General features: G+C 42.2%; 1 protein-coding gene across 1 annotated transcript in view; it reads right to left on the bottom strand.

Annotated features, from left to right (window-relative positions):
• Nucleotides 1–24,495, bottom strand: part of fto (FTO alpha-ketoglutarate dependent dioxygenase) — a 133,695-nt gene that overhangs the window by 64,889 nt on the left and 44,311 nt on the right. The window contains exon 8 of the mRNA XM_057337847.1: nucleotides 11,988–12,112. Coding sequence (XP_057193830.1) covers nucleotides 11,988–12,112 — 125 coding nt within the window. The remainder of the gene's footprint in view (nucleotides 1–11,987; nucleotides 12,113–24,495) is intronic.

Genomic DNA, 24,495 nt, shown 5'->3' on the forward strand with positions numbered 1-24,495 from the left:
TTGAAACTCACGTTTTTAGCAAAATTAGACTTTGCGGTTGTGATTTTAGGGTTTGGGGTGAGGTATTTTTTTACGATGATATCAGGTTATGAATATATAAATGTACATACACACGCGGTCTGTGTATTGAAAGTCGTGCTGGTGACACGAAAAAAAAAAGTGATGAGTGACACGAAAAAAATGGGGAAATTCGTGTCCTTGAAACGTATTAATATAGATACCAAATGTCATGCCTATGCCACGAGCTATGGCCCAGCAGTGGTAAAAGGGTATTTCACAAAGAAAGACACCACAATCTTGTTCACATATAGTCACTCAACACGCCTGTTTCAATTTGGGCTGTTTTTGGCCTTTCCGGGTTCACAATAACGTTGCACCGCTCTGGTTTGCCTCACGCATTTCTTCGTTTCTTATTCCATATAAAATCAACGCTTAATAGCAGTGTGTGCGACTGTTTTCTGGGGCCCTGAATTTCTGCGGTGATCATAATTGCATCAAGCACGGCAAACCATTTACCATCGCTGCACGAAGTATAATTACGAGATGCTGTTTTTATTAAACCAACTGAGCAATTAAAACCAAAAGCAATTTCTCTTTTTAATGGTTTTCTCCCCTCTCATTTGGACGCATCCGAGAAACGTTAGTTTTACACGGGGAGGTAACTTGCTGAATCATGTCCTCTGGTAAACTGTTGTTTAGAGTTTGGTCACATAATGAAGCCTTCCATGTGCTGGGGAACAGGCATCGCATGCCCAGCCATTTAGGAAAAACGCCACATGTGTTCGACAGTATGCATGCAGAAGGAGTTTGTGTATGTTTGGGTGTAACTCCTTGTACTTGTTTGTGTTTGCTCACCACAAACGTACAACCAAAAAAACAAATAGGACTTATTTTCTCACCGCAAACAAATATAATAAGAATGACTGTTGAACGCTCAAAGTGGCATTCCAGCGCCTACTGGCGTCCGCCCAGATCCAGGCGGTTCTCTAAGCGGGTCGCTACGTGTACTCTCCATTCCTGACAGCCGCAGGCATATGAGAGCGGGCACAAGGGGGCCACAGCCGTGGTGGGTATGTCATGCATAGCTTTATGATTGCTAAACAGCGGTTTAGACATATCAGAGTAATTTATGATCAAACTCTCAGACGCTCGTTCTACTGGTAATAACACATCGCACGCACGTCGCGAGGGAGGGACCACACATGTTTGTGTCGATAAAGACAGACAAATTAGATTACAGCTTTTTAAGCCCAACCATCACTTTCACACTAATTACAGCTCTGCCGATGATGAAAGCAACACACCCAAACACACACATATACATTTGTTACATCTCTGAGCGGAGACACACCAGTGGAAGAATACGTCTGTGTGTGTTTACCGAAGGCCGGGACCAGGTGTTCGCCCGTGAGCGCCGAAGCCTACGGTAAAACATATAAGAAGATCTAGCCAGCAATGCTAAAACGCTGCTGTAAATGTAGCAAGCGGTGCCAAGCTAAACACACATCATAGGCCCTGAGAACCAGACTGCATCTTCACATGGGTGTAGTCTTATGTGTAGTTACTGTATGCTACTTCTACACTAATCCTGATATATTTGAAAAAAGCTCTTCGTCCTCACTGGCGTTTTCCAAAAGCTGCTCATTTACAGCAAAACGTCTTCAAATTGATCCACTTTGGAGAGCATTTTCAGAAGTGTAAGACGTTTGGATGGTCATGTGATCTTGTTGAACATGGCGGCCCCCATGAACCAACCAGCTCCATGATTTTCTTAAACTACTGACATAAGTGTTATCGCTTTAAGCAACTTTAGAGGTAAAACTAATACTAAGTTCCCCTTTAAGGGTGGGTTGCCCGAGCGTGTGTATATGTGATATACTGTAAAGGTCTCCCCAGCATCAGAGCTGTCATGTGCGGGCTTAGGCTGTCCATTCTCATCCAAGATGGACATGAACAGTCTTTTTCTCGCCACATTGGGACAGCAGCTCTATTGTCTGCCTCCTGTTGGACCCTGGTGGGAGGGACACAGTCACTGCTGGGACAAAAGATATGGCACTGGATTGACAGCTATGGAGACACCCCATTCCTCATGAGACGACAACCGGTGAATCTTCGTGTGTATGAAAGTGAGGCTAGGGAATACAAAGAGCCAACTGCAATATGTGTTAATATGTAACTAAAGAGCAACGTGTCTAATGATTACTGCATTACTTATTAAAAAGTAATTACTAAATGTTACATTGTTATTAGTAAAGGAATTTAAGATGTTTTGCATTGTTAGCATTTGTTGCAGTACAAAAACAGTGTAACATGTGCTAATAATACATATTTGTAGTTTTTAATATTGTATAGTTACAATATTAATAGTTCAAAAACAGTGTTGGGTGTAACTAGTTTCTAAGTAATTAGTTACTGTAATTTAATTACTTTTCACTTGAAAAAATAAAGTAAGGGATTACTCTTATTTTTTCTGTAATTTAAATACAGTTACTTTTGATGTAATTAAACTAAATACTTTGTGTAATATATGTGTGTGCAATAGTGGAATTGACATCAAAATTCAAAGTCTAACTTTAAAATGAATGCTTTAATGTATAATTCTCACATTTGTAATACTTTGGTCAGTAAATAAGAGTACTTTATGTATAGTTTATATTATTTATTTGAATGAATTAAAAAAGAGCCATTTCATGTCTATCCTTGAATCACTGAACTAATCAAGGTTGATGTAGGATATAGAAAGTAATTAGTAATAAGTAACTAAATACTTTTTGGAGAGAGTAACTTGTACAGTAATCTAATTACACTATTGAATATGTAATTAGTAACTAGTAATTGATTACTTTTTCAGAGTAATTTACCCAACACTGTTCAAAAATAGTAACTTGGGATTATGGGCAAGTCAAGTGTAACTTGTACTTGCTGCAGATAAGAAACAAGGAGTAGCAAAGCAAGCTATACTTGTAACTATATTTTATTCAATTTGTATTTCCAAAGTGAAGGTAAGTTAGTAATCATGTTTGTCTATGTATGTGTGACTTTTAGCATTTGATGTTCTAGTCTAGAGAGAAACTTCTGCTTGCCCTCTGAACTCTGTGACCCTGCAGCGCGTGTGTGAGTGTGCGATGACAGCCCGTGGCAGTTTTGTTCTGAAGGTTCCACCCAGGTGAAGTACGAGAGGTCACAACACACTGGAACACTCACTGAAATACAGACATTCAGAGCCTGAGGTCAGAGATCATGCACTAGGGTGAGTGATGAGGGCAGCTGCGGGCTCCAGGATACAACACTCAAATGCAAACAAACTTTCCACTACTGTCACATTACACACGTTCATTCAAAGCTCCTGAGGACTAGTGATTAACTCGGTTCTAATATTATTAGAGACACTTCCAAACAACACAAGAAAATACTGTACGATGAAAGACAGGGTTAACCATATCCCTGAGAAGCTCATAAATCGTATGCGATACAGATAAAATGATTAATAACGACAGCTTTTAAAAGAACCATTCATGCATCCAAGTACTTGTTCTCCTGCCCTTTGTGTTCATAAAAGAACTGGTTTTGGATGACCTGCATGCTTTAATAAATCATGCTTTAAATCTGCTCTGTCCACTTAAACCTCAGAGACATATTCTGTATCTGGAGGAGGATGAGATCATTTTTCCACATTTTGATGAACAGCGCTCTCTCGCTCTCTCTCTCCTGTAGTTTTACTGATACACTTTTTATTTTGCCAAAACGTTGTCTGTGAACCTCCCGCAGAACCGAGGCACCATGCATTTCAATTTACCTAGGTAATAAGCAATAAACATTACAAACATGCACACAAACATGCTACTTCACATTCTTCATTTTAAAATGCTTTGAATTATAAATAATTTTACTTCCAAACTAATTTAATTCAGCATCTTACACCGCAACACAATATCCACTATGCATCACATTTCCACATCAGGTGTTCTCACTATACATTTCACCATGGACCACAAAACCAGAAATGGGGGTCATTTTTTTAATTGATATAAATAAGCTTTCCATTGATGTATGGTTTCTTAGGATAGGACAATATTTGGCCAAGATGCAACTATTTGAAAATCTGGAATCTGAGGTTGCAAAAAATCCAAAATCGCATTTAAAGGTGTGAACCAGAGATTTAATAGCAGACTGCTGAAGAAGAAAAGAAGAAACAGGTTTGGTTTAACGCTACCTATTGGCTTACCGCTGTAATGACGTTGTGGAGAGTAGATTTAGATTTTTAGATTTAGATTTAGATTCAATTTATTGTCACTGCACATGTACAAGTACAAGGCAATGAAATGTGACCTCTGCATTTAACCCATCCAGAGAGTAGTGAACACACGCACAGCAAGTGGTGACCACACGTACCCCCGGAGCAGTGGGCAGCTATCACTGCAGCGCCCGGGGAGCAAGTAGGGGTAAGGTGCCTTGCTCAAGGGCTCCTCAGTTGTTACCCACCGGCCCTGGGAATCAAACCGGCAACCTTCTGGTCATGAGTCCGACTCTCTAACCATTAGGCCACAACTGCCCCCAAAATGATGGACCTGAGATGGACCTAAACGGAAATTCTAAGCTTTACATAGATACCAAACTTGAGTGGGTAATTCTCAAAGAGCGGGGCAGCAGCGATAGAAGTTTGGCATGTTTCCGGCTATTATGGTTCGCGATTTTGCTGCTTCCACTCACAAAATAAAGTTTTTATATATTTACGGTAGGAAATTCCACGATCTTTACTTAATATCCTAATGATTTTTGACAAGGAAAAATTCCCTTTCTGTCGGTCTCTCGACATTGTGTCGAGCCAACAGATGGGGTTCGTCCCTGAGAACCAATCACTTCCGACTTCTTAGAAAAGGCCAATGAAAATTGGCGAATGAAATTTGCATGCCGGACTCCGCCCCCGGATATCCGGGTATAAAAGGGAGACGGCGTGCCTCATTGGTTCACCTTTTGTTCTTCGGAGCCTTCGCTCATGATCAACAGACTTCGCTACAAGACTGCCGGTTCTACGACGTGGTGCAGCGGACTGTCCCTTCCTGCGGCAACTTCCCCTGGGCGTCTCGGCGGTTCCAGAAGTGTTCGAGTTTTTTCTCTAAAAGAGCAAATTTCTCCAGCGTGGCATGTCCCGCTGTTCTCGTGGGTGCAACGCACTCATCGAGGAGGGGGGTACGGACACGATGTCTGCTTCCAGTACGCTGGGGCAGATGTTGTGGATACGTCCTGCCCGCACTGCGTCACGGGTGGCTGTGTTCCCACGGGACTCAGCCACCATCGTCTGCTTCCCGTTCCGTGACGGCAGGACTACGGCAGGACTACAGCAGCAAGGGTGGTATGAGGATTACTGTGAGCGCTAATCCGTCAGCCACTGGCTCGCGGACGGTTCGCACCTCGTCTCGCTCGTCTGACCGTTCCCCATGAGACGGTACCACCGTCTTGTTCCTCAACCACGTATCGGACACGGTACGTGATGATGAGATGTCTGTTGCAGCATCGGAGGGTGACTTACTGGCATCAGACTCCGACAATTCCTTGACGCTCCCTCCCTCGGGGGGTCGAGCTCAGGAAGAAGCTGACGTCGAAATGTCAGCCATGCTTTCCCAGGCCGCCGGCATTGGGTTGCGGTGCACCGCACTGCCTCTCCCAACGCTCGCGGCTGGATACACGGTACCTCGGGCTTGAGAGCGGCTCCAAGCCGCACTCGCCCCCCAGTGCCGTGTTCCCCCGGAAGTGCATGAGGAACCTAGTACGACCTGGAACGCTCCCCTTCGGCGCGTACACGTCAACTAGTTCCATCGCCCTTTCTTCCCTCGATGGTGGGGCAGCTAGAGGATACGTCGATGTCCCCCAGGGGCTCGACCTAGACTCCCGTCCAAAGCACGTAGGCTTTTCAGCATCTGAGGTGTCGAGAGCTTACTCTGCTGCAGGCCAAGCTGTCCCCTCTCTCCACACTATGGTCATCCTGCAGGTCCATCAGGCCAAAGCGCAGAGAGAGCTCCACGAGGATAAGACCGACCCAGCGCTTATGCAGGAACTCCGCGCCGTCTTTGACCTCGCTCTACAGGCGACCAAGGGGATCGCGCGGGCCCTGGGTCAGGCGATGTCCACACTTGTGGTCCAGGAGAGACACCTCTGGCTGAAACTTGCACAGATGAGAAACGCCGAGAAAGTCCGCTTTCTCGATGCACCCATCTCGCAAGGGGGGCTTTTTGGTGATACTGTCGAGCTGCAGTTCTCAACAGTAATGAAGCAGACAGAGGATATCAAGTATATCCTCCCCAGCCGCGACTCGACCGCCCTTTGGCTGCTGAGATCCTGTGCAGCCACCATCGTCTGCTTCCCGTTCCGTGACGGCAGGACTACGGCAGGACTACAGCAGCAAGGGTGGTATGCACCGTCTGCTTCCCAGCAGCCCTGGTCCTCTTCGAGACATCGAAGAGGAGACCACCACCCCGTCAGCAGCCGCGGCGGACGCCAAAGCGGCCGTCATGGGAAGACCCCAGGGAGATCGAGAATACCTTCGGGCCCGACCCCAGCAATTCCATTGCTGGTTGGTCGATCCGGGACGGTTCCTGCCCCGTCCCAACAGTCCACTTCTAAGAGTTTTCTCTCTCTCTGGGCGTTTATCACAGCCGCTCTCACCCTCTACACGATGGTGTTCGGCAACTCGACGTTGCGTCACGGCAAGACCCAATGTAGAGGATAATCAGCAGCCTAAGCACTCTCAATAGACGGTGCGTTGTGCCACATCATCGTCTGGGTATTATCACAGCCGCTCTCACCCTCTACACGACGGTGTTCGGCAACTCGACGTTGCTGCAAGACCCAATGTCGAGGATAATCATCAGCCTAAGCACTCTCATTCGACGGTGCATTGTGCTACATCATCGCCAGGCAGGTAGAACAGCAGAGGCGATCTCCTCTCCGGGCCGGGCCGGGCCCGGTTCCCACCACTCCCCCTACACCAGGTGGTGAACTTACAGGCGCTCCCCACCGGGGAGGAAGAACCAACCCCATCCGTGTTGTGTCCAGTACGCGCATTGCGCCTCTGCTTGAACCGCACGCAGAGCCACAGGAGCTCTGAGCAGCTCTTTGTCTGTTTTGGAGATCAGCAAGGAGGGCTGTCTCAAACAGACATTGGCGCACTGGATCATGGACGCCGTCACTACGGCGTACCTGTCCTAAGATCGCCTGCGCCCACTGGGTGAGAGCTCTCTCCCCACGGAGTACAGCCTCCTCGTGGGCACTGGCTCGAAGTGCCTCTCTGGCAGACATCTGCAGAGCTGTGGGTTCGGCTACACCCATCACCTTCGCGAGGTCCTACAGCCTCTGCGTAAAACCGGTATCGGCTCGAGTCTTGCAGGCATCAGGTAGAGTGTACGCCTATGACAGTACCTTCCCCCCTTTCTCCTAAGGGGGTCAGCGTACTAAACTAGCCTCCCTTCTTCCCCCACTGGGTGAAGAACAGGCACTCCATCCATCACTAAGCAAGCACCTCCTGCGGGCGGGCTGGACAGAGCAGCCCTGCCCCTTAGGCTGGGTACCAACTGAGTTATCCACAACATAGCTCTAACCGGACCTAGTGCTAACGGATGTTGTAACCCCCCAGCAGGGCGGTTCCGTCTGATGTATCCTCAAGATTGGTTCCCACCTTGGTAACCCATGACCTCCCTAGGTGGACCTCCACCTCACGGTTAACTCCTTCAGTCCGCACATTCTTCCCATGAGTTCTCCCTCTTCGGTGAGACCATGTGGACATCTCCTCTAAACTCCTCCCTGCGGTAGGAAGTGGTCTCTGTAGCGCATCCCGCACTTGAGGAAGTAGCGCTTACCCAGTGGCCTTATGGTACCAGGCGGCTTCTCTCTGTTAGAGAAACAAGGCCGCCGCCTGTGAGGCCGAAGGCAGGGGCCTTCCCACCTTTCAAGTAAAGCTCTGGGACCCCCTACCTACCCACTGGCAGGTTACAATTTCGCAGAGGCACTCACGGCTGACACGCCCAGGCCAGTCACCGTCGCTTCGCTAGAGATTGTGACAGGGCACAGTGTTGTGGCGTTTTCCATAGGAACCCCATCTGTCGGCTCGACACAACGTCGAGAGACCGACAGAAAGGGAACGTCTTGGTTACGGATGTAACCTCAGTTCCCTGATGAAGGGAACGAGACGTTGTGTCCTTCTTGCCACAACACGTGCTGCCCACTGCAGCAGTCGTGAGAGGTCTCAGGCTCCTCAGAACTAAGGTGAATGAATGAGGCACGTCATCTCCCTTTTATACCCGGATATCCGGGGGCGGAGTCCGGCATGCAAATTTCATTCGCCAATTTTCATTGGCCTTTTCTAAGAAGTCGGAAGCGATTGGTTCTCAGGGACGAACTCCATCTGTCGGCTCGACACAACGTCTCGTTCCCTCCATCAGGGAACTGAGGTTACATCTGTAACCAAGACGTTTTGACCCATACAATGTATTGTTGGCTATTGCTACAAATGTACCCGTGTGACTCATGACTGGTTTTGTTGTCCAGGGTCACATCTATATTTGCTAATAGTTCATTCTAATGCAAGTTATTCTAATGCATTTTATTCAATCTAGCTTTGCTTTGCTTCAGTAACTTTTAGCCAGCCTGATTTGTTTTGGACAATTGATGAGGATATTATCTTGCCCTTTGACCTCTAACGTCAGCAATTCCTGGGTCAAGACCAGTGGGTCTAGAGGATCAATTCATTGTTTCAGCCCAGAACTGTGCTTGCTGGTGGAAGCGCTAGTACGGTTGCAAATCAGGAAAAAACTATCAATGCTGGACACACATTATTACATTTTCTCAAACATTTTTTTTTTGTGGAATAAAGAAAATAAATGTTAAGAGACATAAAAATTTAATAATAAGAGAAATACCAGGTCGAGGCAGACTGGGAGAGAGGGAGAGAGGGAGAGAGAGAGAGAGAGGGTGGAGACAGATGGGCACTTTCAGAGATCATTTATCAAATTCAGCCTGCTTCCCTCCCCTCCCCTAAACCCCCATGTAATTCAGTAATCATTTTCATTATCATATAATGACCTTACAAAGCCTACAGCAGTTAGCACGGTCACTACAAACCACACAGCTGTTCCCAGCACTGCCCCCTTCATCACCTCTCAAACACGCAATCTTCCCACCACAGGAATGGACTGTGACCCCTACAGAGGTCAATGGAATGATGTAGATGTGACAGGAGTTGACGATCTAACCGAGCAAAGTGGGATCTATCTCAATGTGTGTCTGTGTGTGGGTTTTACGCAAACTTTCCATTGCATCATGTCTATAGAGGCATAATGGGGTGGCTAAAGATCAATAGTTTTGACCCACAAATCTGTGGCTTGCGTATGGATGAAACATAACCACAAGGTCAACCCCTTCTGTCTGTCTATGCAAATTAATCCTTATGAGTTCTTCTTTCCAAAAGAGTTGGGTTTTGATCTGTGGAAGAAACGGCGCGGCATAATCATTTTAGAATATTCAACACACCACACTGATACATATGGCTATGCATATAGAGTGGCCCCAAATACTTGGACACTTAAGACTCACATATGTATATTTACCCATGAATGTCTTAGGCATTATAAAAACACAAGGTTTCAAAGGCTAAAACAATGAATATAGTGGTAACGCTTTATAATAAGAACATATATTCATTAATATTTGTTAATGCCTTTGTAGACCTGAAAAACATATTTTACAGTTTTTAGGAATGTTATCGTAATAATGGTTAATGTTCGTTCACTTTAGATAAATCAATGTACTGTGCATAAACAGCTGAACGAAAATTAACATTATTTGTAATGTAGACCATGTTCATGTTAACTACTGTAATGTTAACAAATGGAACCTTATATAGTGTTATTGGTATATTATTACAAATCAAGACAAACTTGTCAAACTTTGTAAAACTTGACCATAATTAATGTGGTAATATAGCTGTAGTAAATCTTTTTGGGAACCAATAACATACTTTCAATTAAAAATAACCAGGTGGTTAGAAGACGACTGAAAACGAGCTATGAAAAGCCCTGAGAAAACATGTAGCATCACTTGTTTGCTGTTTGATTATTTTTTATGTAATATAATTACATTCATACTTTCAAGGGGTCAAATATGCAGACTGCTGTAGTTTTGTTTATTTTTCCAATAGCCAAAACAGATACTTAAAAGTGACGTTTGTGTGATATGGAGGCGAGTTGCATGAGTTCAGGTAAATCAATGGGTTTCCGGGAGAGACGAAGTAAGGTCATCGCTCAGCCTGAGAGTACCCATAAGTCCCTGCAGTCACATATAGCATCTCAGACAGGAAAGTCAGATAGCTGAAAGCAGGTCCAGATGCCCCTCAGTCTGCAATACTTAAACTACGGTTTAAGAAAGCAAATGTCTGTAATATAATAAAAGCCTTAATCAATCAGCCTGCTGTGCTTATGTTTATGAGCCTGCAGCACCAGTCATCCATCACTCCTTTTACCACTCAAAATACAGATGCAGAGACAAAAGAAAGCCATAATGTGAGGAACAGGCCTTCTGCATACTAAAAACAATTAAAGCCTTTTGCTGGAAAATAAGCGACATGATTTAGCGCACGCCTCTGAAGTAACTTCTAAAGAAAAGTGGTCAGAAATGAATGTCTGTAAACAGAACTCTGTGAGTAGCTGTTATAATAGTCTGACATGATAATAGCATTAATACATCACTATTATTCAGGTGAGTGCTGTGTGTTAGTTTATCACCTCATGTCACAGGAGATATTATCAGCACAGTTCATTTTCATCTCAACAGCTTGTCCTGACCTTACGCTGAGCTATCTGCCTCCCCTCCCTTAATGCTATATGTTGACAGCTACTTCACAGACCCGCGCCTGACGTCCGTAGAGTGGCGTTATCTGACTCCAAAGGCAGGAAGTGATAGTGGAAAGAGATGAGTTCAACCACACTGAAGTGTGTGCGCACATGAAGAAGTGAAGGTATCCTATCCAATCACGCTGTCCCATACGATGAAATAAACTTGTGTGTGTACGATGTGAGTGTGCACATGTGTTTGTTTGTTTAAGTTAACGTGCATCCAAGCGTAAAATCAAGGTAGCTGTATTTTGGAATATAGTCAGGGCTGGAATGGTAATGGTGCATACTGGGCATTTTCCCGGGGGACCCCCAGGCCAGAACATAATCCCGAAGGAACCGGAAAACGCAGAACCAGAATGCAATCATGCACGGATGGAACGGGCAGCTTTTTGGTCTGAATCCAGCCCTGAAGGGCCAAGCCAAGCTGTGAGGTAGTACAAAAAATAAAACTGGGCACAGGCGAGTGTGTGTTTTTGGACCAGGTTGTGATTCATTTATCAAGTGCCTACACAATGAGACATAGTTTTCATTATCTGATATAAGAATGCAGTTTCAGCACAACATCAATGGTGTTTACAGGTACCAGCAGGCCCTGTGCGTCCCTCAGAGGTCAATGAGAGGGGACGACCCCCTCTCACAGGGCCACTTTAGAGGAATAGGAGGGCAGGGAGGGGCCCTTAATGTTGTAAAGGTTAAGATACAGGAATTTTAAAGGGAAAATGGCAAGGCCTGCAGACTAATGGTGTAGGTCTGATGTGAATGAAGACAGATTATCACACGCACAACCCGTTCTGATGGGAAATAATGAAGAAAGAGAAAAAGGAGGAGTGTTTGCTAGCGCGTTGGTATGTGTATCTGGAAGTAAGGTCAGTTCTATCTGTTATCGGAACAAATGGGCAATGTCTCTCAGTTGCTCTTATCTCTTAGGAAGGAAGTCAATGAGCTATCAGCACATGTGTATGCCTATTTGTGTGTGTGCGAACTCTCTCAGCCTGACGGACTGTCCTTCAACTGATTTTTTTAACAAAAAAATATTAAGAGTGTTTGTCAGAGTCAAGGTTCGCGAGACTTAAGGGTTTTTCTATCTATACACATGCATCTTACCTGTCTCTCCATGTCTGTCTGTGTTGCTGTCTGTCCGTCAGGGCGTTTAGTAGGACGTCGGCCATCTCTCTTCTGTTCTCTTGCGCTGTGTTCTCGTCCTCCACCACAGCCAGCAACAGTTGAGTCTAGTTACAAACACCACAGTCAGTTATTAGCACTTCAAAATAAACTTTTATTACATTTACACCAGGCCCGGCTCCACGGGGGGACCAGGGTGGGCTTTGCCCACCTTATCAAAAGCTTTGCCCATCCTGCCTCCACCCAGAGCCGTTGAGAGAGAGGATCCGTGAACCGCCGTTGATGTGAAAAAACTGTTCCATTGCAGTGAACGGACTTAGCGCGACTTTCTCTCTCAGCAACTCTGCGTCAGAGTTCAGCACAGGTCCTGTTTGATAAACCCGCACCCGCAGTAATTAAAGGAACACCCGACCCGACATCCGACAGCAGCACTAATTTAATTTCGTACCCGACCTTACCGGTTTGACAAAAATGCCGCGACCCGAACCGCACCTGCATTACACATGATGTAGACAAAACCATTTACTTTCTCACGCAACAAGTAAAATGTGATAATGTATCGATTCTTCACTATAGCTGGCTGCTGTCCATCAGTTGCACGCGATTGGCTACAATGCTCAACGCTGCAAAGCTTGCAGCAATTAGAAACCAGCTCTTCAGGCAGAGCTTGAGCACAAATAAGCACAGGACCGTGTAAAAGCAGCTTCGCATCAGCTGAGGCGAGTCGAAATAGTCTTCGCTACTGGATCCGCGTTCCGCCTGCGCGTATTATTTCCCGACCTGAACCCCAAATGACACATGAATAATTATTACACCCGTTACATCAAATATTAGCGGTTCACCCGACGGGTGATGGTTCTGACACCATTCCGCGAACAATGCTTCATGAGAGGAAAAAACTTGTACTTTTAATCTAAAGTTACTAAATTGTAAAATGTAAAAAAAATATGTATGCTAAATATATACATAAGAATGTAAAAATAAAATATACAATATTAATACTAGACGTAAGAATAATTCAAAAAGCTAAATAGTTCTTTTGTAAATAGTTTGTTTAAAGTAAATAGTTTGGGGCAAATATATATATTTCGTTACCCCCCCTCCGCCCACCTGGAAAATCACTTGGCCCACCTTTCATCTCATATCTTTCATAACAATCTTTCTTATTCAGAAATAAATAAATCAAGCTTCACTACCATGGACAAGCTCTTAGCCAGTGCTTAAAGAGACCAGTATACATTTATTTCCTTAAAGTCAGAGGTCAAATCTATATTACACTTACGCAGCAGGACTCTGAAGAACAGCATCTAAACTAACCAAAGATGATTAACCCAGAATCACAGCAGATGTGTGTGGGGGGTCTACTTAATCAAATTTGTTAAAGGGGTCGTATGGCGCAAATACGTGTTTTCCTGTGTCTTTGGTGTGTTATAAGTTGCCCATGCATGTATTAGACATCTAAAATTGCAGAAATTAAAGTGTGGTAACAAAAGATGCATTCTATCTAAAAGCAAATGCTCACCCAGACCTGCCTGAAATGCCTCGTGTAACCACACCCCCACAAATCTACGTCAGTTCGTGGTATGATTTGACTAAGACCGCCCAAATGTATACGCAAGTAAGGTGGGCGTACCTGTCAGCACAATTGCTTTGGAACCTGATGTTCCAAATATGGTAAGAGGCGTTACATTTCCGTCATACGCTTGCAGTATTCGACCAATCACTTACGCACTGGTAAACTGGCCAATCATAGCACACCTCGCTTTTCAGAGCGATGAGCTTTGTAAAAAATCTGAGCGTTTCAGAGAGGCGGGGCAAAGAGGAGATATAAACACGCACGGTATGTGGAAAATACAGCGTTTTTTAACCTAAATCGTGTATACACATTGCATTACATCTAAAACAAACGATAATATTCGGTTCAGACGTGTCATATGACCCCTTTAATCAAATTAATCAATCTGTACCCAAAAGTGAGCAAAACCTGACAAATCCACAAAAACTCAGTTTGGGGACATGCTAATTTGTAAAATGCTATAAAATTAGAGTAAATAAAACTTTTTCTTTTAGGGTTGGAGTGTATAGGAAGAGGTTAATATGTCAATGTTAAGTAAATATGTATAAAAAAGTAATGTTTTCATTTAGATTTTATAAAATAAGTCAGCCCTATTTTCATATCTTTTAAAAGATGCAACATACCAAACTCTTCGCTACTCGCTGTCTAGCTTAAAAGTCGACTTTGAGCTAGAGTGATTGACAGGTAGGAAAGCTACGCAAAGAGTGCTCTCAGCATTGATTCACCTCACCTGTTTGGCAGCCCTCTCTTTTTCTTTATTTCTTTTCATACCTCGTTCATCCGTGAGACAGCACTTCTGTCTCTCACTGAAGCGTTACCTGTCAGCGGTTGCTACCTGTCTAAGAAAGCCCTGGGTGAAAGACTTTCAGGACTAATTCTGACTGTGGGGTCACGAGGTCAGTTGAGCCACACAAGAACCACATCAGACTAAACACAGATGACACAATCTGGAACTCTGTGTGTTTGCGTGTGTGTGAGATTCTGTGTGTGATGTGTTTACAAAGCGGGTTGATGAGAGAAATTTTCACAACCAACGTACATCTAGCACTCTATATGTGTCCACCTTATGTGTGTGGTGTGTGTGTGCCTGTTTACCCCCAAATGACGCTAGCTGTCATCAGTTTGGTGATGTTGTGCAGTGCTTCTGGGTTCAGGACCACAGTGAAGAGGGTGAGACTGAGGGCATGTGACTAACTGAGGCGGGTGTGTGTCTTTGTACAAGGAAACACACTTCGGTTTACAACACATTAACAGCAGTGGAATAAACACACATTCGCGCACACCAGGACTGCATCACGGGTAACCAATGCGACTCCAGTCGACCAATAGCCAAAGGGCCATCCAAACATCAGCATATTTGCAGAACCCTGAAGAGCTGGTGTCAGACAGGAAACGCTGACATAATACATGACATGAGCACACAAAAGAGGCAGCGGGCAATCTATAGAACACTTACAGTATATTGGCTTAACAAGCAGACACACACAATTGTTACACAGCTAGACTTTGATCTACTTGTGAAACAGACAGAACACACAGATAATGTGTCTGGCAAACAGGAAGTACAGAAAGGGTCTATGTGTGCATTTACATCATAGTCGGTTTGTTAAGTTGAAGTTCGCTTTTTAGCATTTATATCAAGTGTTTCTCAACAAGTATGTTGTCGCTCCAAAAAGTATTAACAGACCTGCTAACTCGGATGAGGTGAAAAAGGTTACATCCATACGACAGGGGGGGGGGGGATGGGGGTGTTGGTTGGGATGGGTTGTGGTGGGTATTGTGTTATTGTGTGCAGTGCGATGGGTCTGAGGGCATCTTCACCATAAATTATTTTTGTCATTTTAACATATAAATGATGAATTCTGGCCAACTCTGACAAAAAAAAGACAATATTTGCTTCAATTTAAAAAAAACTGTCACACCAGCCACAATTTGCTGGTCAACATTTTTTTCTTCAGTCTTTTGGCCTGCACAAGTTTTTCAAGTTCTCCACATGACACTTAGCAGGTGCAGCAGCTAGTCACATGACGTATGACCAAGGTGAAGCTTATACGCAAATGAGACCCATGCTGTTGGCATAATGAGTCGGAATGCGCACAGTCTAATTTTGATCTACAGGAAAAAAAAATTGAAATTATGGATTTTGGTCGAATTTGAGATTTTCATAAAAAATAAGTGCATTGCCCTCGTCTCGCGATCCCAATGCTCCAAGTTGTAATGAAACATCTAAAGTTATCTTTATTTGTCTACATTTTCTAAGAGGTGCACCTTCCTAAGTCTTTCCTAATACAAAGGATGCGTGTCCATCGGAAGCAAAGCACTTGCGCGTCTGACGTTTCAGTTTTAAAACATGCAGGATTGAAAAAATAAAGTGCGGGACTGATGTTAAAAGAGTTATTAAGAGGGATAAAGTGCAGGACATGATTGATGCTAGTTAAAAAAAAAATGTTATTAAGACCTTTCATAAAACAGAAAGTTCAAAAAGCAAATACAAGCAATACAAAAGTAATCCGAGCAGCTCCTGACGATATATTAATATATAAGCGGTCTCTAAAGCGGTCTCTAAAATAAATATTAAATATCACCTGTAAACTACAGCTTCTTCGACTGAAACTTCGGACGAATATCAATCGCACCCAAGTGCCTTACTCCCTTAGAATGGCAGAGCTCTAGAAGTAGAAATTCCAAAGGGAGGCAACTGCCCCTCATAAAATAGCTGTTTTGATCCCCAGAGGTGATTCATAACGGCAAATTTCACCTAAAAGCGGCGAGTTTGCAGGTATGTAGATGATACCTCCACCGCCTTTAAATGAATTTCATTGCTTATATACGTGTTTGTGTGTGTGTGTGTGCGTGTGTGTGTGTGTGTGTGTGTGTGTGTGTGACAGAGAGATTGAGAGCTTGGCCTTTCAGCCACATTGACCCTCCAAGCACTGAGGCTCATCAATTACCTCTCCCCTCAGAGCCAGCACGCTGAGAGAATGGATTATACGAAGTGTAAAACATTAGAAAAATGTGTCCGCAACATCACAGCAATGGACGGACAATAGAAACCCAGCTGCTGAAGAGCCTGACGCAACAAGTGAGAGTGTTTAAAGGTATTGTGGACCATCGCTGTGGGTAGCGGGCTTTTGTGCTGGGGATTCGAGCTCTTCTAGCCAGAGACAACTGGACATATGCTTTTTGCTTGAGCTAATGAGGCAAAACCTAAAAGCTTTGTGATTTTATTTCTCTGTTGGTCTCTCCTCCCTCGCTCCCTCGTAGGTGAAAGAAAAACTGAGTTTTAAAAAGGCAGTTGGACACCAAAAGCTCTCAATAACATCTCACAATACCACAATCCTGTTTCTGTCGCACAGAGCAAATTAGGAGAGGGTTATGGGTTCAATGATATACAAGTAATGATATATTAGGTTCAGAATGAAAATTAGATGGAGATTTCTGCCTCGGAGACAAAGGTAATAAAGCAAATCCACTCAAGAGTTCAAGCACATCAACTGCAAGTAAAAAAACATTAGTTAGCATTAGTTAACAATATATAGTTCATTAAAAAAGTACTGTGGTATTTCATGCATTTCATAGATCACTATAGAAAACATTCCAGGAAATGTGTAGTAATCGTGTTTTATTCACAGATTACTATTTGTATAACCATAGTTTTACTGCAAATGTTAAACAAAATACAAACTGTATAATATTACATATATATATTATAATTAAAACTATGATTTTACAAAATAAAAGCCAAAAACTTTGGTTACTATAGTTAATAGTTTTCATAAGTGTCACAATAAACCGGTATTTTCAATAACCGTGATATAAAAAACATGATTATCAATATTGTGTTAATACAACACTTATGCTAATTTCCTAAAAACTTTGGCATCCATTTAATATTTTGCATTAAGAGACTAAATGTTTACAAACTCTCTCTTCGCCGTCCTACACTTGTATTTTGACTATCATTGACCCCCAAACAAAGAGAAAAAACAAATTCTTGATGAATTTGAAAGCAGCATTTACTGTATTAAAAAATGTCAACAGATATTGCAATAAAATCGTTATTGTTCTTCTTTTGGCCACAATAACCATATAGGCGGTTTCATCAGATGAACGCGCCAAGCACGAAGTTAACTTCCGGTTTATATTTGTTTATCGGTCTGGCAAATAATATAACTATTTATATTTTATTTAATATTTATAAATATTAAGTTATGTTAATACTTTATTGTATAATAATTGTATTAAATAAACAGTTTGTTTAATTTTATTGTATATTAATTTAATCAAATAAACAATTTGTTGAATTTTATTGTACGTTAATTTGATCAAATAAACAATTTGTTGAATAGGTCGTGTAACTAAGTTTAGCCAAGTAACGGTTATTCTACTGTTAACCCAAAATAATATTGGCTAGACATAATTTTCTAGCTAATGTAATTTACTGGTTATTTCTTTTACTTGTTTTCAGGAATAATCTACAGAGAGCCACAAAAGAGCGCATGCACAGTAACGTTTGGTTCCGTTTTTGCTTTGAAACCATCTATAGTAAAAAATCTGACCCCGCCTAACATGTAACGTGGTATCCTTTGAGGTAACATACCACAGAACATGAGTGGGTTAATCATTCAGTATCAATGGTATAACGTTTTAGTGTATTACAATCAATGTACAGTGGTACCACCAAAATTTGCTCCTGTAACAGTTAGCAACTGTGTAAAAGGTTCTGATACAACATCCATCTCCTAAAAACATCACTGCTGTCTCCTCAAAGTATCACTTTCTCTCTGACTCACTTCTGCTCTCCTGTACACAAACACATGTATACCCATCTCTCTCCACCTCCATCACCTTCTGGATCTGCCTGCTGATTAGAGATTACAGATTACAATCTTGTACCCACTTTTCTTCTGCCAGTGAAAGCTTTTGGCAGTGGGAGGAAGGCCAAAACCTCACTCTCCCCTCAATCCACACAGATTCATTTTCACCATTAAAAGAATGTGAACTCCACGCAAAGATTACCATCAGGCAGACCTGAAGCCATTTTCATTACGTGTCTTTTTTTTCGACGGTGGTTGAAAAGTGACATTTGGTATAACGGTTTTGATAAAGTATTTAGCATTGGCTCGCTGCTAAAACAACGAAACCTAACCCAAGCTGTTCTGACTGCAGCTTACGATGTTACGGGAGACAGTGTTGTGTAATTTATATGTCATCTAAAAGCTAAAAATATCAGAAGTGAAGTGAATGAAGTAATATGCATCAGTGGTTCTGGGAAGCCCGGGGGCTCTTGTATAGCAGGACACATTTTTCCAGTGCATTAGTTATATATGAGTAAGTGTAACAAAATAATTTTCTTTCCAAACTCTGATAGCTTAATACCCCCAGCGAGAACGCCTTAAGAAATATGTGCAGCAGTCATTTGGTATGACATGTAAGAATAATATAAGTGGGTAGACAGATACAAATAGGCACTCACAATCAGTATCACGTTAGAAGGAACGGAGAATAGCATTACAGATCAGACAGGCGAAAAATAAAAGATGGGTTTATTACTCTTAACCAGTTTGCAACACAAATATAAAGGATTAGTTGTTGTTATAAGTAACAATGTCTAGCAAGCATGTATACATCATGGATTGTAAAGTAAGATACAAAAGGCTGTTCTATATTGTGAATATAGTCTTGGCTAAGGCAAAGCAGACTGGTTAATCATCTCTTATTTGGAGAAAGTGTTATTATGATGCTTTTCTGACTCGAACAAACTTGGTTTATTCTGAAAATAATGACACAACTATAATGTCACAACTTCCTAGCCGGCAACAGCACACATACTGTAACAAACAGCCATCCCAATAAGATACAGTATATTCCAACTTTCTTGATGTAACTTCCCAATATTCCACAGCTTTTCTATGAGGATCGGTTGTCGTTCTCTCTCAGGACCAATCTGCTACCACTTCAACTGTCCTTGCCAATAAAATGCTCTCTTTTTTACTTTCTTGTGGTCTGGTCTAGTGTTTTAGCGAAAGATGAATATAGTCACAAAACCATTCGTCATTTTCCACAGAACCTCTACGAGAGAGACAGAGAGCGGAAGAGAAAGTTGAAAGCAATAGGATCATAACAGATTTCTACAGGAGCATTTCCCTTTGGAGAGAGAGAAAGAGAGAGAGTATGTTTACTATCAAACACATCTGTGTCTATTCATCTCAGCAAGAGTGCCATCCCTTACTCTCAACTTCTGTCCATACACAAACAAACAAACAAACAAACAAACAAACAAACACAAAAACAAACAAAAAGACTGCAACTTCTGAGTATGCATCAGCCACCAGACTGCACTCCTGCGCAACTCACACGCTGAGCTTTCACTCTCTCTTTACATCATCCTCTCTTTCTCTACCTCACCTGCCTCTTTCTAAAACCTCTCAAATTATCTGTGAGATCTTCATAATTTCTCCCTTTCTTTAGGATTTCTCAAGCCAATCCTACAATTTTTCCGTGGCTTGCCATCAGGATCGCCCATTCTTCCCCTTATTGTTCTGAACCGTGGCTTAACTTAGTTAAGAGCCCCAACACGATAGCCAACCTGGTGAGGAATTAAAAGACGGAGGAGAGAGAAGAGAAAGACACATGAGACCAAAAGAGAGAAAGACATGTCTAAAGCAGGTTAGGCTCCACCTGACTGGCAGGTGATTTTGTGTGTTCCTGTGTGATGCATGGAGCATGTGCAGTGTTTGTTGTGTGTGTTAACCCCAGCAGTGATTAATCAGTCATGGCCTGTAAATCCACATCTTATTCTCTTTGTCTTCAGTCTTATCTCGTTGATCAAGCAGCAAGCCCGAATAAACTGCTGAGTAAATAAATAAATAAGGAAAGCGCTAAATAAATCGAGTGCGCGAAGAGGGTTTCGGGAGATAAGACAGATCAGGCATTGTAAAGCACTTATTGGTTTTCTAAGAAAAATAAAACTCCACTTCAAAGAGTTCAGCTGCTGTCAGAGACGTCTGCTCCAGCTTGCGGAGAGTTACGAGCAACACCATCAGTACAGCACTCAGCCGTCTACATGTGTCTGTACTAATAATACACAATTATGGGACAAAACAAAGAAGTTTCTAAATTTAATACATAATAAACAATATTGCTAAAAACATTAGGGATGTTGTAAAATAAGAAACAATCATTTTGGTAAGCACAAGCAATATGACAATAAGCTTTAAATAACATGCAGTCTCGTGAAGCCAAATTTACTCTGACTTCCAGCAACACAAGCGACAGTGACCATTGGCGAAAAGAAGTGGGCGTGTCAAGTGACGCAACAAAATGAAGAAAAGTTCAACTTTATTAAAATGAAAAGCAACTTGCAGGAGCAACTACCACTGGGAGTGAAGACAGTGGAGCGCACGTCATTTTACTGGATGACTGTTTATAACCGTTACCAGGGCAACCAGAAGTAGGAACGCCTCTTAGTGATTTCATAGAAAGAGACGGGCGACACACAGCGACAAAGTCGGTAGAAGTGTGAACGCAAGAGAATGTGCTGTTTAGGAGATGACAAACAAAATCAATGAAACCACAATAAACCGAACTGACAAAAAAAGTCAGATAACTGAAATAATAACTTAACTGAACATGTTTACAAATGTACAGAAAATGTAAAACCAATAAATAATGTTTATTTATATAGATTTCTACTTTGAAACCACAATAGAATACCGTTTTATGTTTTGATGTCTACTATACTTGCTAAGTACCCCAAACAAAACTTTCAGCATTCAGAGAATTGACCTGGCGAACTGTGTTAAATTCAGTGAGTAGTTATTCCTCAAAAGCACATATGTTTTAACCATTTAAAAGAAAAACTCAAATGTATTACTAGCATTGTTACAATGGAATGTTTGTGTTAGATCTCTGTGTACTGTACTATAAAAAATGTCTAGCTATATATCATCCAAGAGATTCCAAACATGGACCAAAAAAACTAAACAGTATACACACACGCACACACATCAGTCTTTCTGCCCGGCTGCCCAGAGAATCTCTAAAAAACATTCTGTATGCAGGTACAAAGCTAGTGGCTACTCTCTCCCTGTAGGTAGAAAACACAAACATTCGTTCACAAACACACAGCCTGCAAGTGGCATATCAGCGCATGAAATTCTCTAAAGGGGTTTAAGTATTTACCCTCCCCAGTATCACGGCCTGCTAAAATTCAGTTTACCCTGTTCAATAAGGACTTCAAAGGGAATCATAAATACCTTTTGCCCGCAAAATCTACTGTACACCGTTTCTCTGCTCTCCCCCCTTTTTCCTGCCTCTTTTCTTCCCCTTTTTTTCATTCTCCAGTAAAAACCATCCCTTGCTGTGAAATTTATTAGAAGCTGCTTTATTTAGCGTTTATAAGTGTAATAAGAGAAATTGGGAGGGTAATTACTGCTCCGTTGTTTAAGCAGATGAACCGAAGGAGAAACACAGGTAAACAGATCGGGGATTAAAGCAAGATTCGTTCTGTTCTGACAGGAGACAACTGTTCCTCTATTCTGAGAAATTAAAGGAGAGAGAGAAATGTCTCCAAAGGGGGAAAAAAGACAATGCGTGACGCTGCCTTGATTTTCAAAAACTAGCAGTCGCACACTCGCACTGCAGATGGGTGGTTAAAAAACTACACGTAAAACATGAAGCTATAAATGCTATTATTTTTATTCTATGTGCATATTTTTATTATTACACCACAAAAAGAATAAAGGCTAAATTGCTCCGTGTGGGATTCCGGCTGTAACTGCCAAAAGCTGCATATTCTCTGGTATCCAATTGATCACAGAGAACGACAGTAAAACGCTGTCCCGACATGCACAGATTTTCAAAAATAATAACCCAAAGAAAAAAACCTCAGCAGCTCTGAAATGCCGGCAGCCTGGAACGGCATTCTGAAATATTATTATTTAAGATGAAAACGTGCAGCAGAGCCATTACATTTATAATGTTTTACAAACTCATCAAATAAGTGAATAGAGATTAATTGCCCCGGTCGACCTTAAAATAATTATCAGAACGAGGCAGCTCGAAACTAGATGAAATTGATACACTTGAATAATTAGATCCTTGGCACTGACCTACTCAAGTCAATAAAGGTTATTAAGGCCAATTGCTGTCTAAACGCATTAGAGACAGAGAGAAGCGCTCCACACCGCATCCAGCGTTTCACCACGCAGCTATGCGATAATCCCCTCACTGCGTCTGCCTCTCTCCACAGCCACACATATACACCCCCTGCCCTCAGACACACTAAACCAGATTGGATTCGCTTAACCTTTCAGTGGCTTTGATCAAATGAGCTCACACTGCAATAACATTTACATTGACCCTCACTCTCTGCCTGCGTCTCTCGCAGGGGAGAGAGGTCTTTACCTTCCTGTCTGCCACACACACACGCCGGGTCAATAACGTAATCAGATATCAATGGTGACCCCTGCAGTCATGATTGCTCGCTTTCTCTCGCTCTCTTTCTTTCATCGGACGGAGAGGATGAAATTATGAAATGGTCATTGTGGACAGCCCTACACACACAAATAAACAGGCCACCGCTGAAATGGAAAAAAAGATACAGTATTTTACACGGGTAGTTGACAAATATACTGTACATGTGTCCTATGGTGTGACAGCAAAAATGTTGAAAACATACGGTTAACATATTATTTGAAAGCATTGGTATTTACATTTATAATTATTGTTTTTTTTATTATTATTTTGCTGTCACACCATAGGACACATTAACGGTAAAGTTGTCAACTACCCAGTAGTTGAACACAAGTATTTGAGTACTTATAAGCAATAGAAACGACTGATCAAAAATACAAAAAATAAATACATTTTCAAAAAGAAAATGTTTATAACACAAACACGTGAGGGCCTAGTTTTGTTTTGTGATTGGTTACAACATTTTATTACCCTATACAGTTTAAATCATCATTGCAGTGTGTGCATGAACACTTCATACGATGACGCTCACTATGGTGTATCATTCTGTACAGTCACATGCTTTCATTCAAAACCAGCACAACACATCACAAGTAAAGATCTTGAGAATTTTAAAATTGCTTTAATTTTTTAAAAAAATTATATTTTATACCGTAAACACTGCATTTTAAAAATGAAATGCTTGTGGCATGTGATGCTGTAAAAAAGCAACACCCCATGCAATGGCCACTTTACATAGTGCAGAGCTGTATACTGACCAACAATTAAATCTGTAAATAACTCAATTGATTTATCTGTCGAGCGCATAAACACAGATACCGCCGTTTTACACAGGCTTCAAATAATGGCATAAACTGCCAAAAAGGAGCTAAACAAAGAAAAGGGAACACAGACACAGGGAGAAAGGCTTTTTGATGTGTTGCTCTGAGCGACAGAAGTGGAAAAAAGTGACAAATTAGAGCTAAAGCATCAGCACACACAGACAGTCAACACACTGTCTCCTGCTCCTCTTGCAGCCCCATGCACAGAAATCCAAAGCAAACAATTTTTAAAAATGCCTGGACAGTATTTAAAAATATTTTGCATAACAGACTAGCAGACCTGTACCACGATGGAAAGACACACAGAGAGAGTGTGTGTCATTGTTAAAAACTAAATAAATGTCAGTGGTGTATGAGAAGTACGATAGCTTTCCTGTAGGGACCAGACACTCAGCCAGTGTGTGTGCGCGCGTACGTGCGTGCGTGTGTGTGTGTGTGGAGAAATTGAGGAGAGGGGCCTGAGACCTGATGTTTGATAACATTTACCTCATCTTATCACGAGCAAAAACTAGGCACATTTAAATGTCTATCCATCACCCATCTCTTCTCTTTTCTTTCTTCTTTTCTATTTGCCGCCATATTTTCGACGCTGCTTCCATTAAGCAGTTCACATTAA

This window comes from Triplophysa rosa, linkage group LG1 (genome assembly GCF_024868665.1).
Source record: "Triplophysa rosa linkage group LG1, Trosa_1v2, whole genome shotgun sequence".
NCBI classification, from domain to species: Eukaryota; Metazoa; Chordata; class Actinopteri; order Cypriniformes; family Nemacheilidae; genus Triplophysa; species Triplophysa rosa.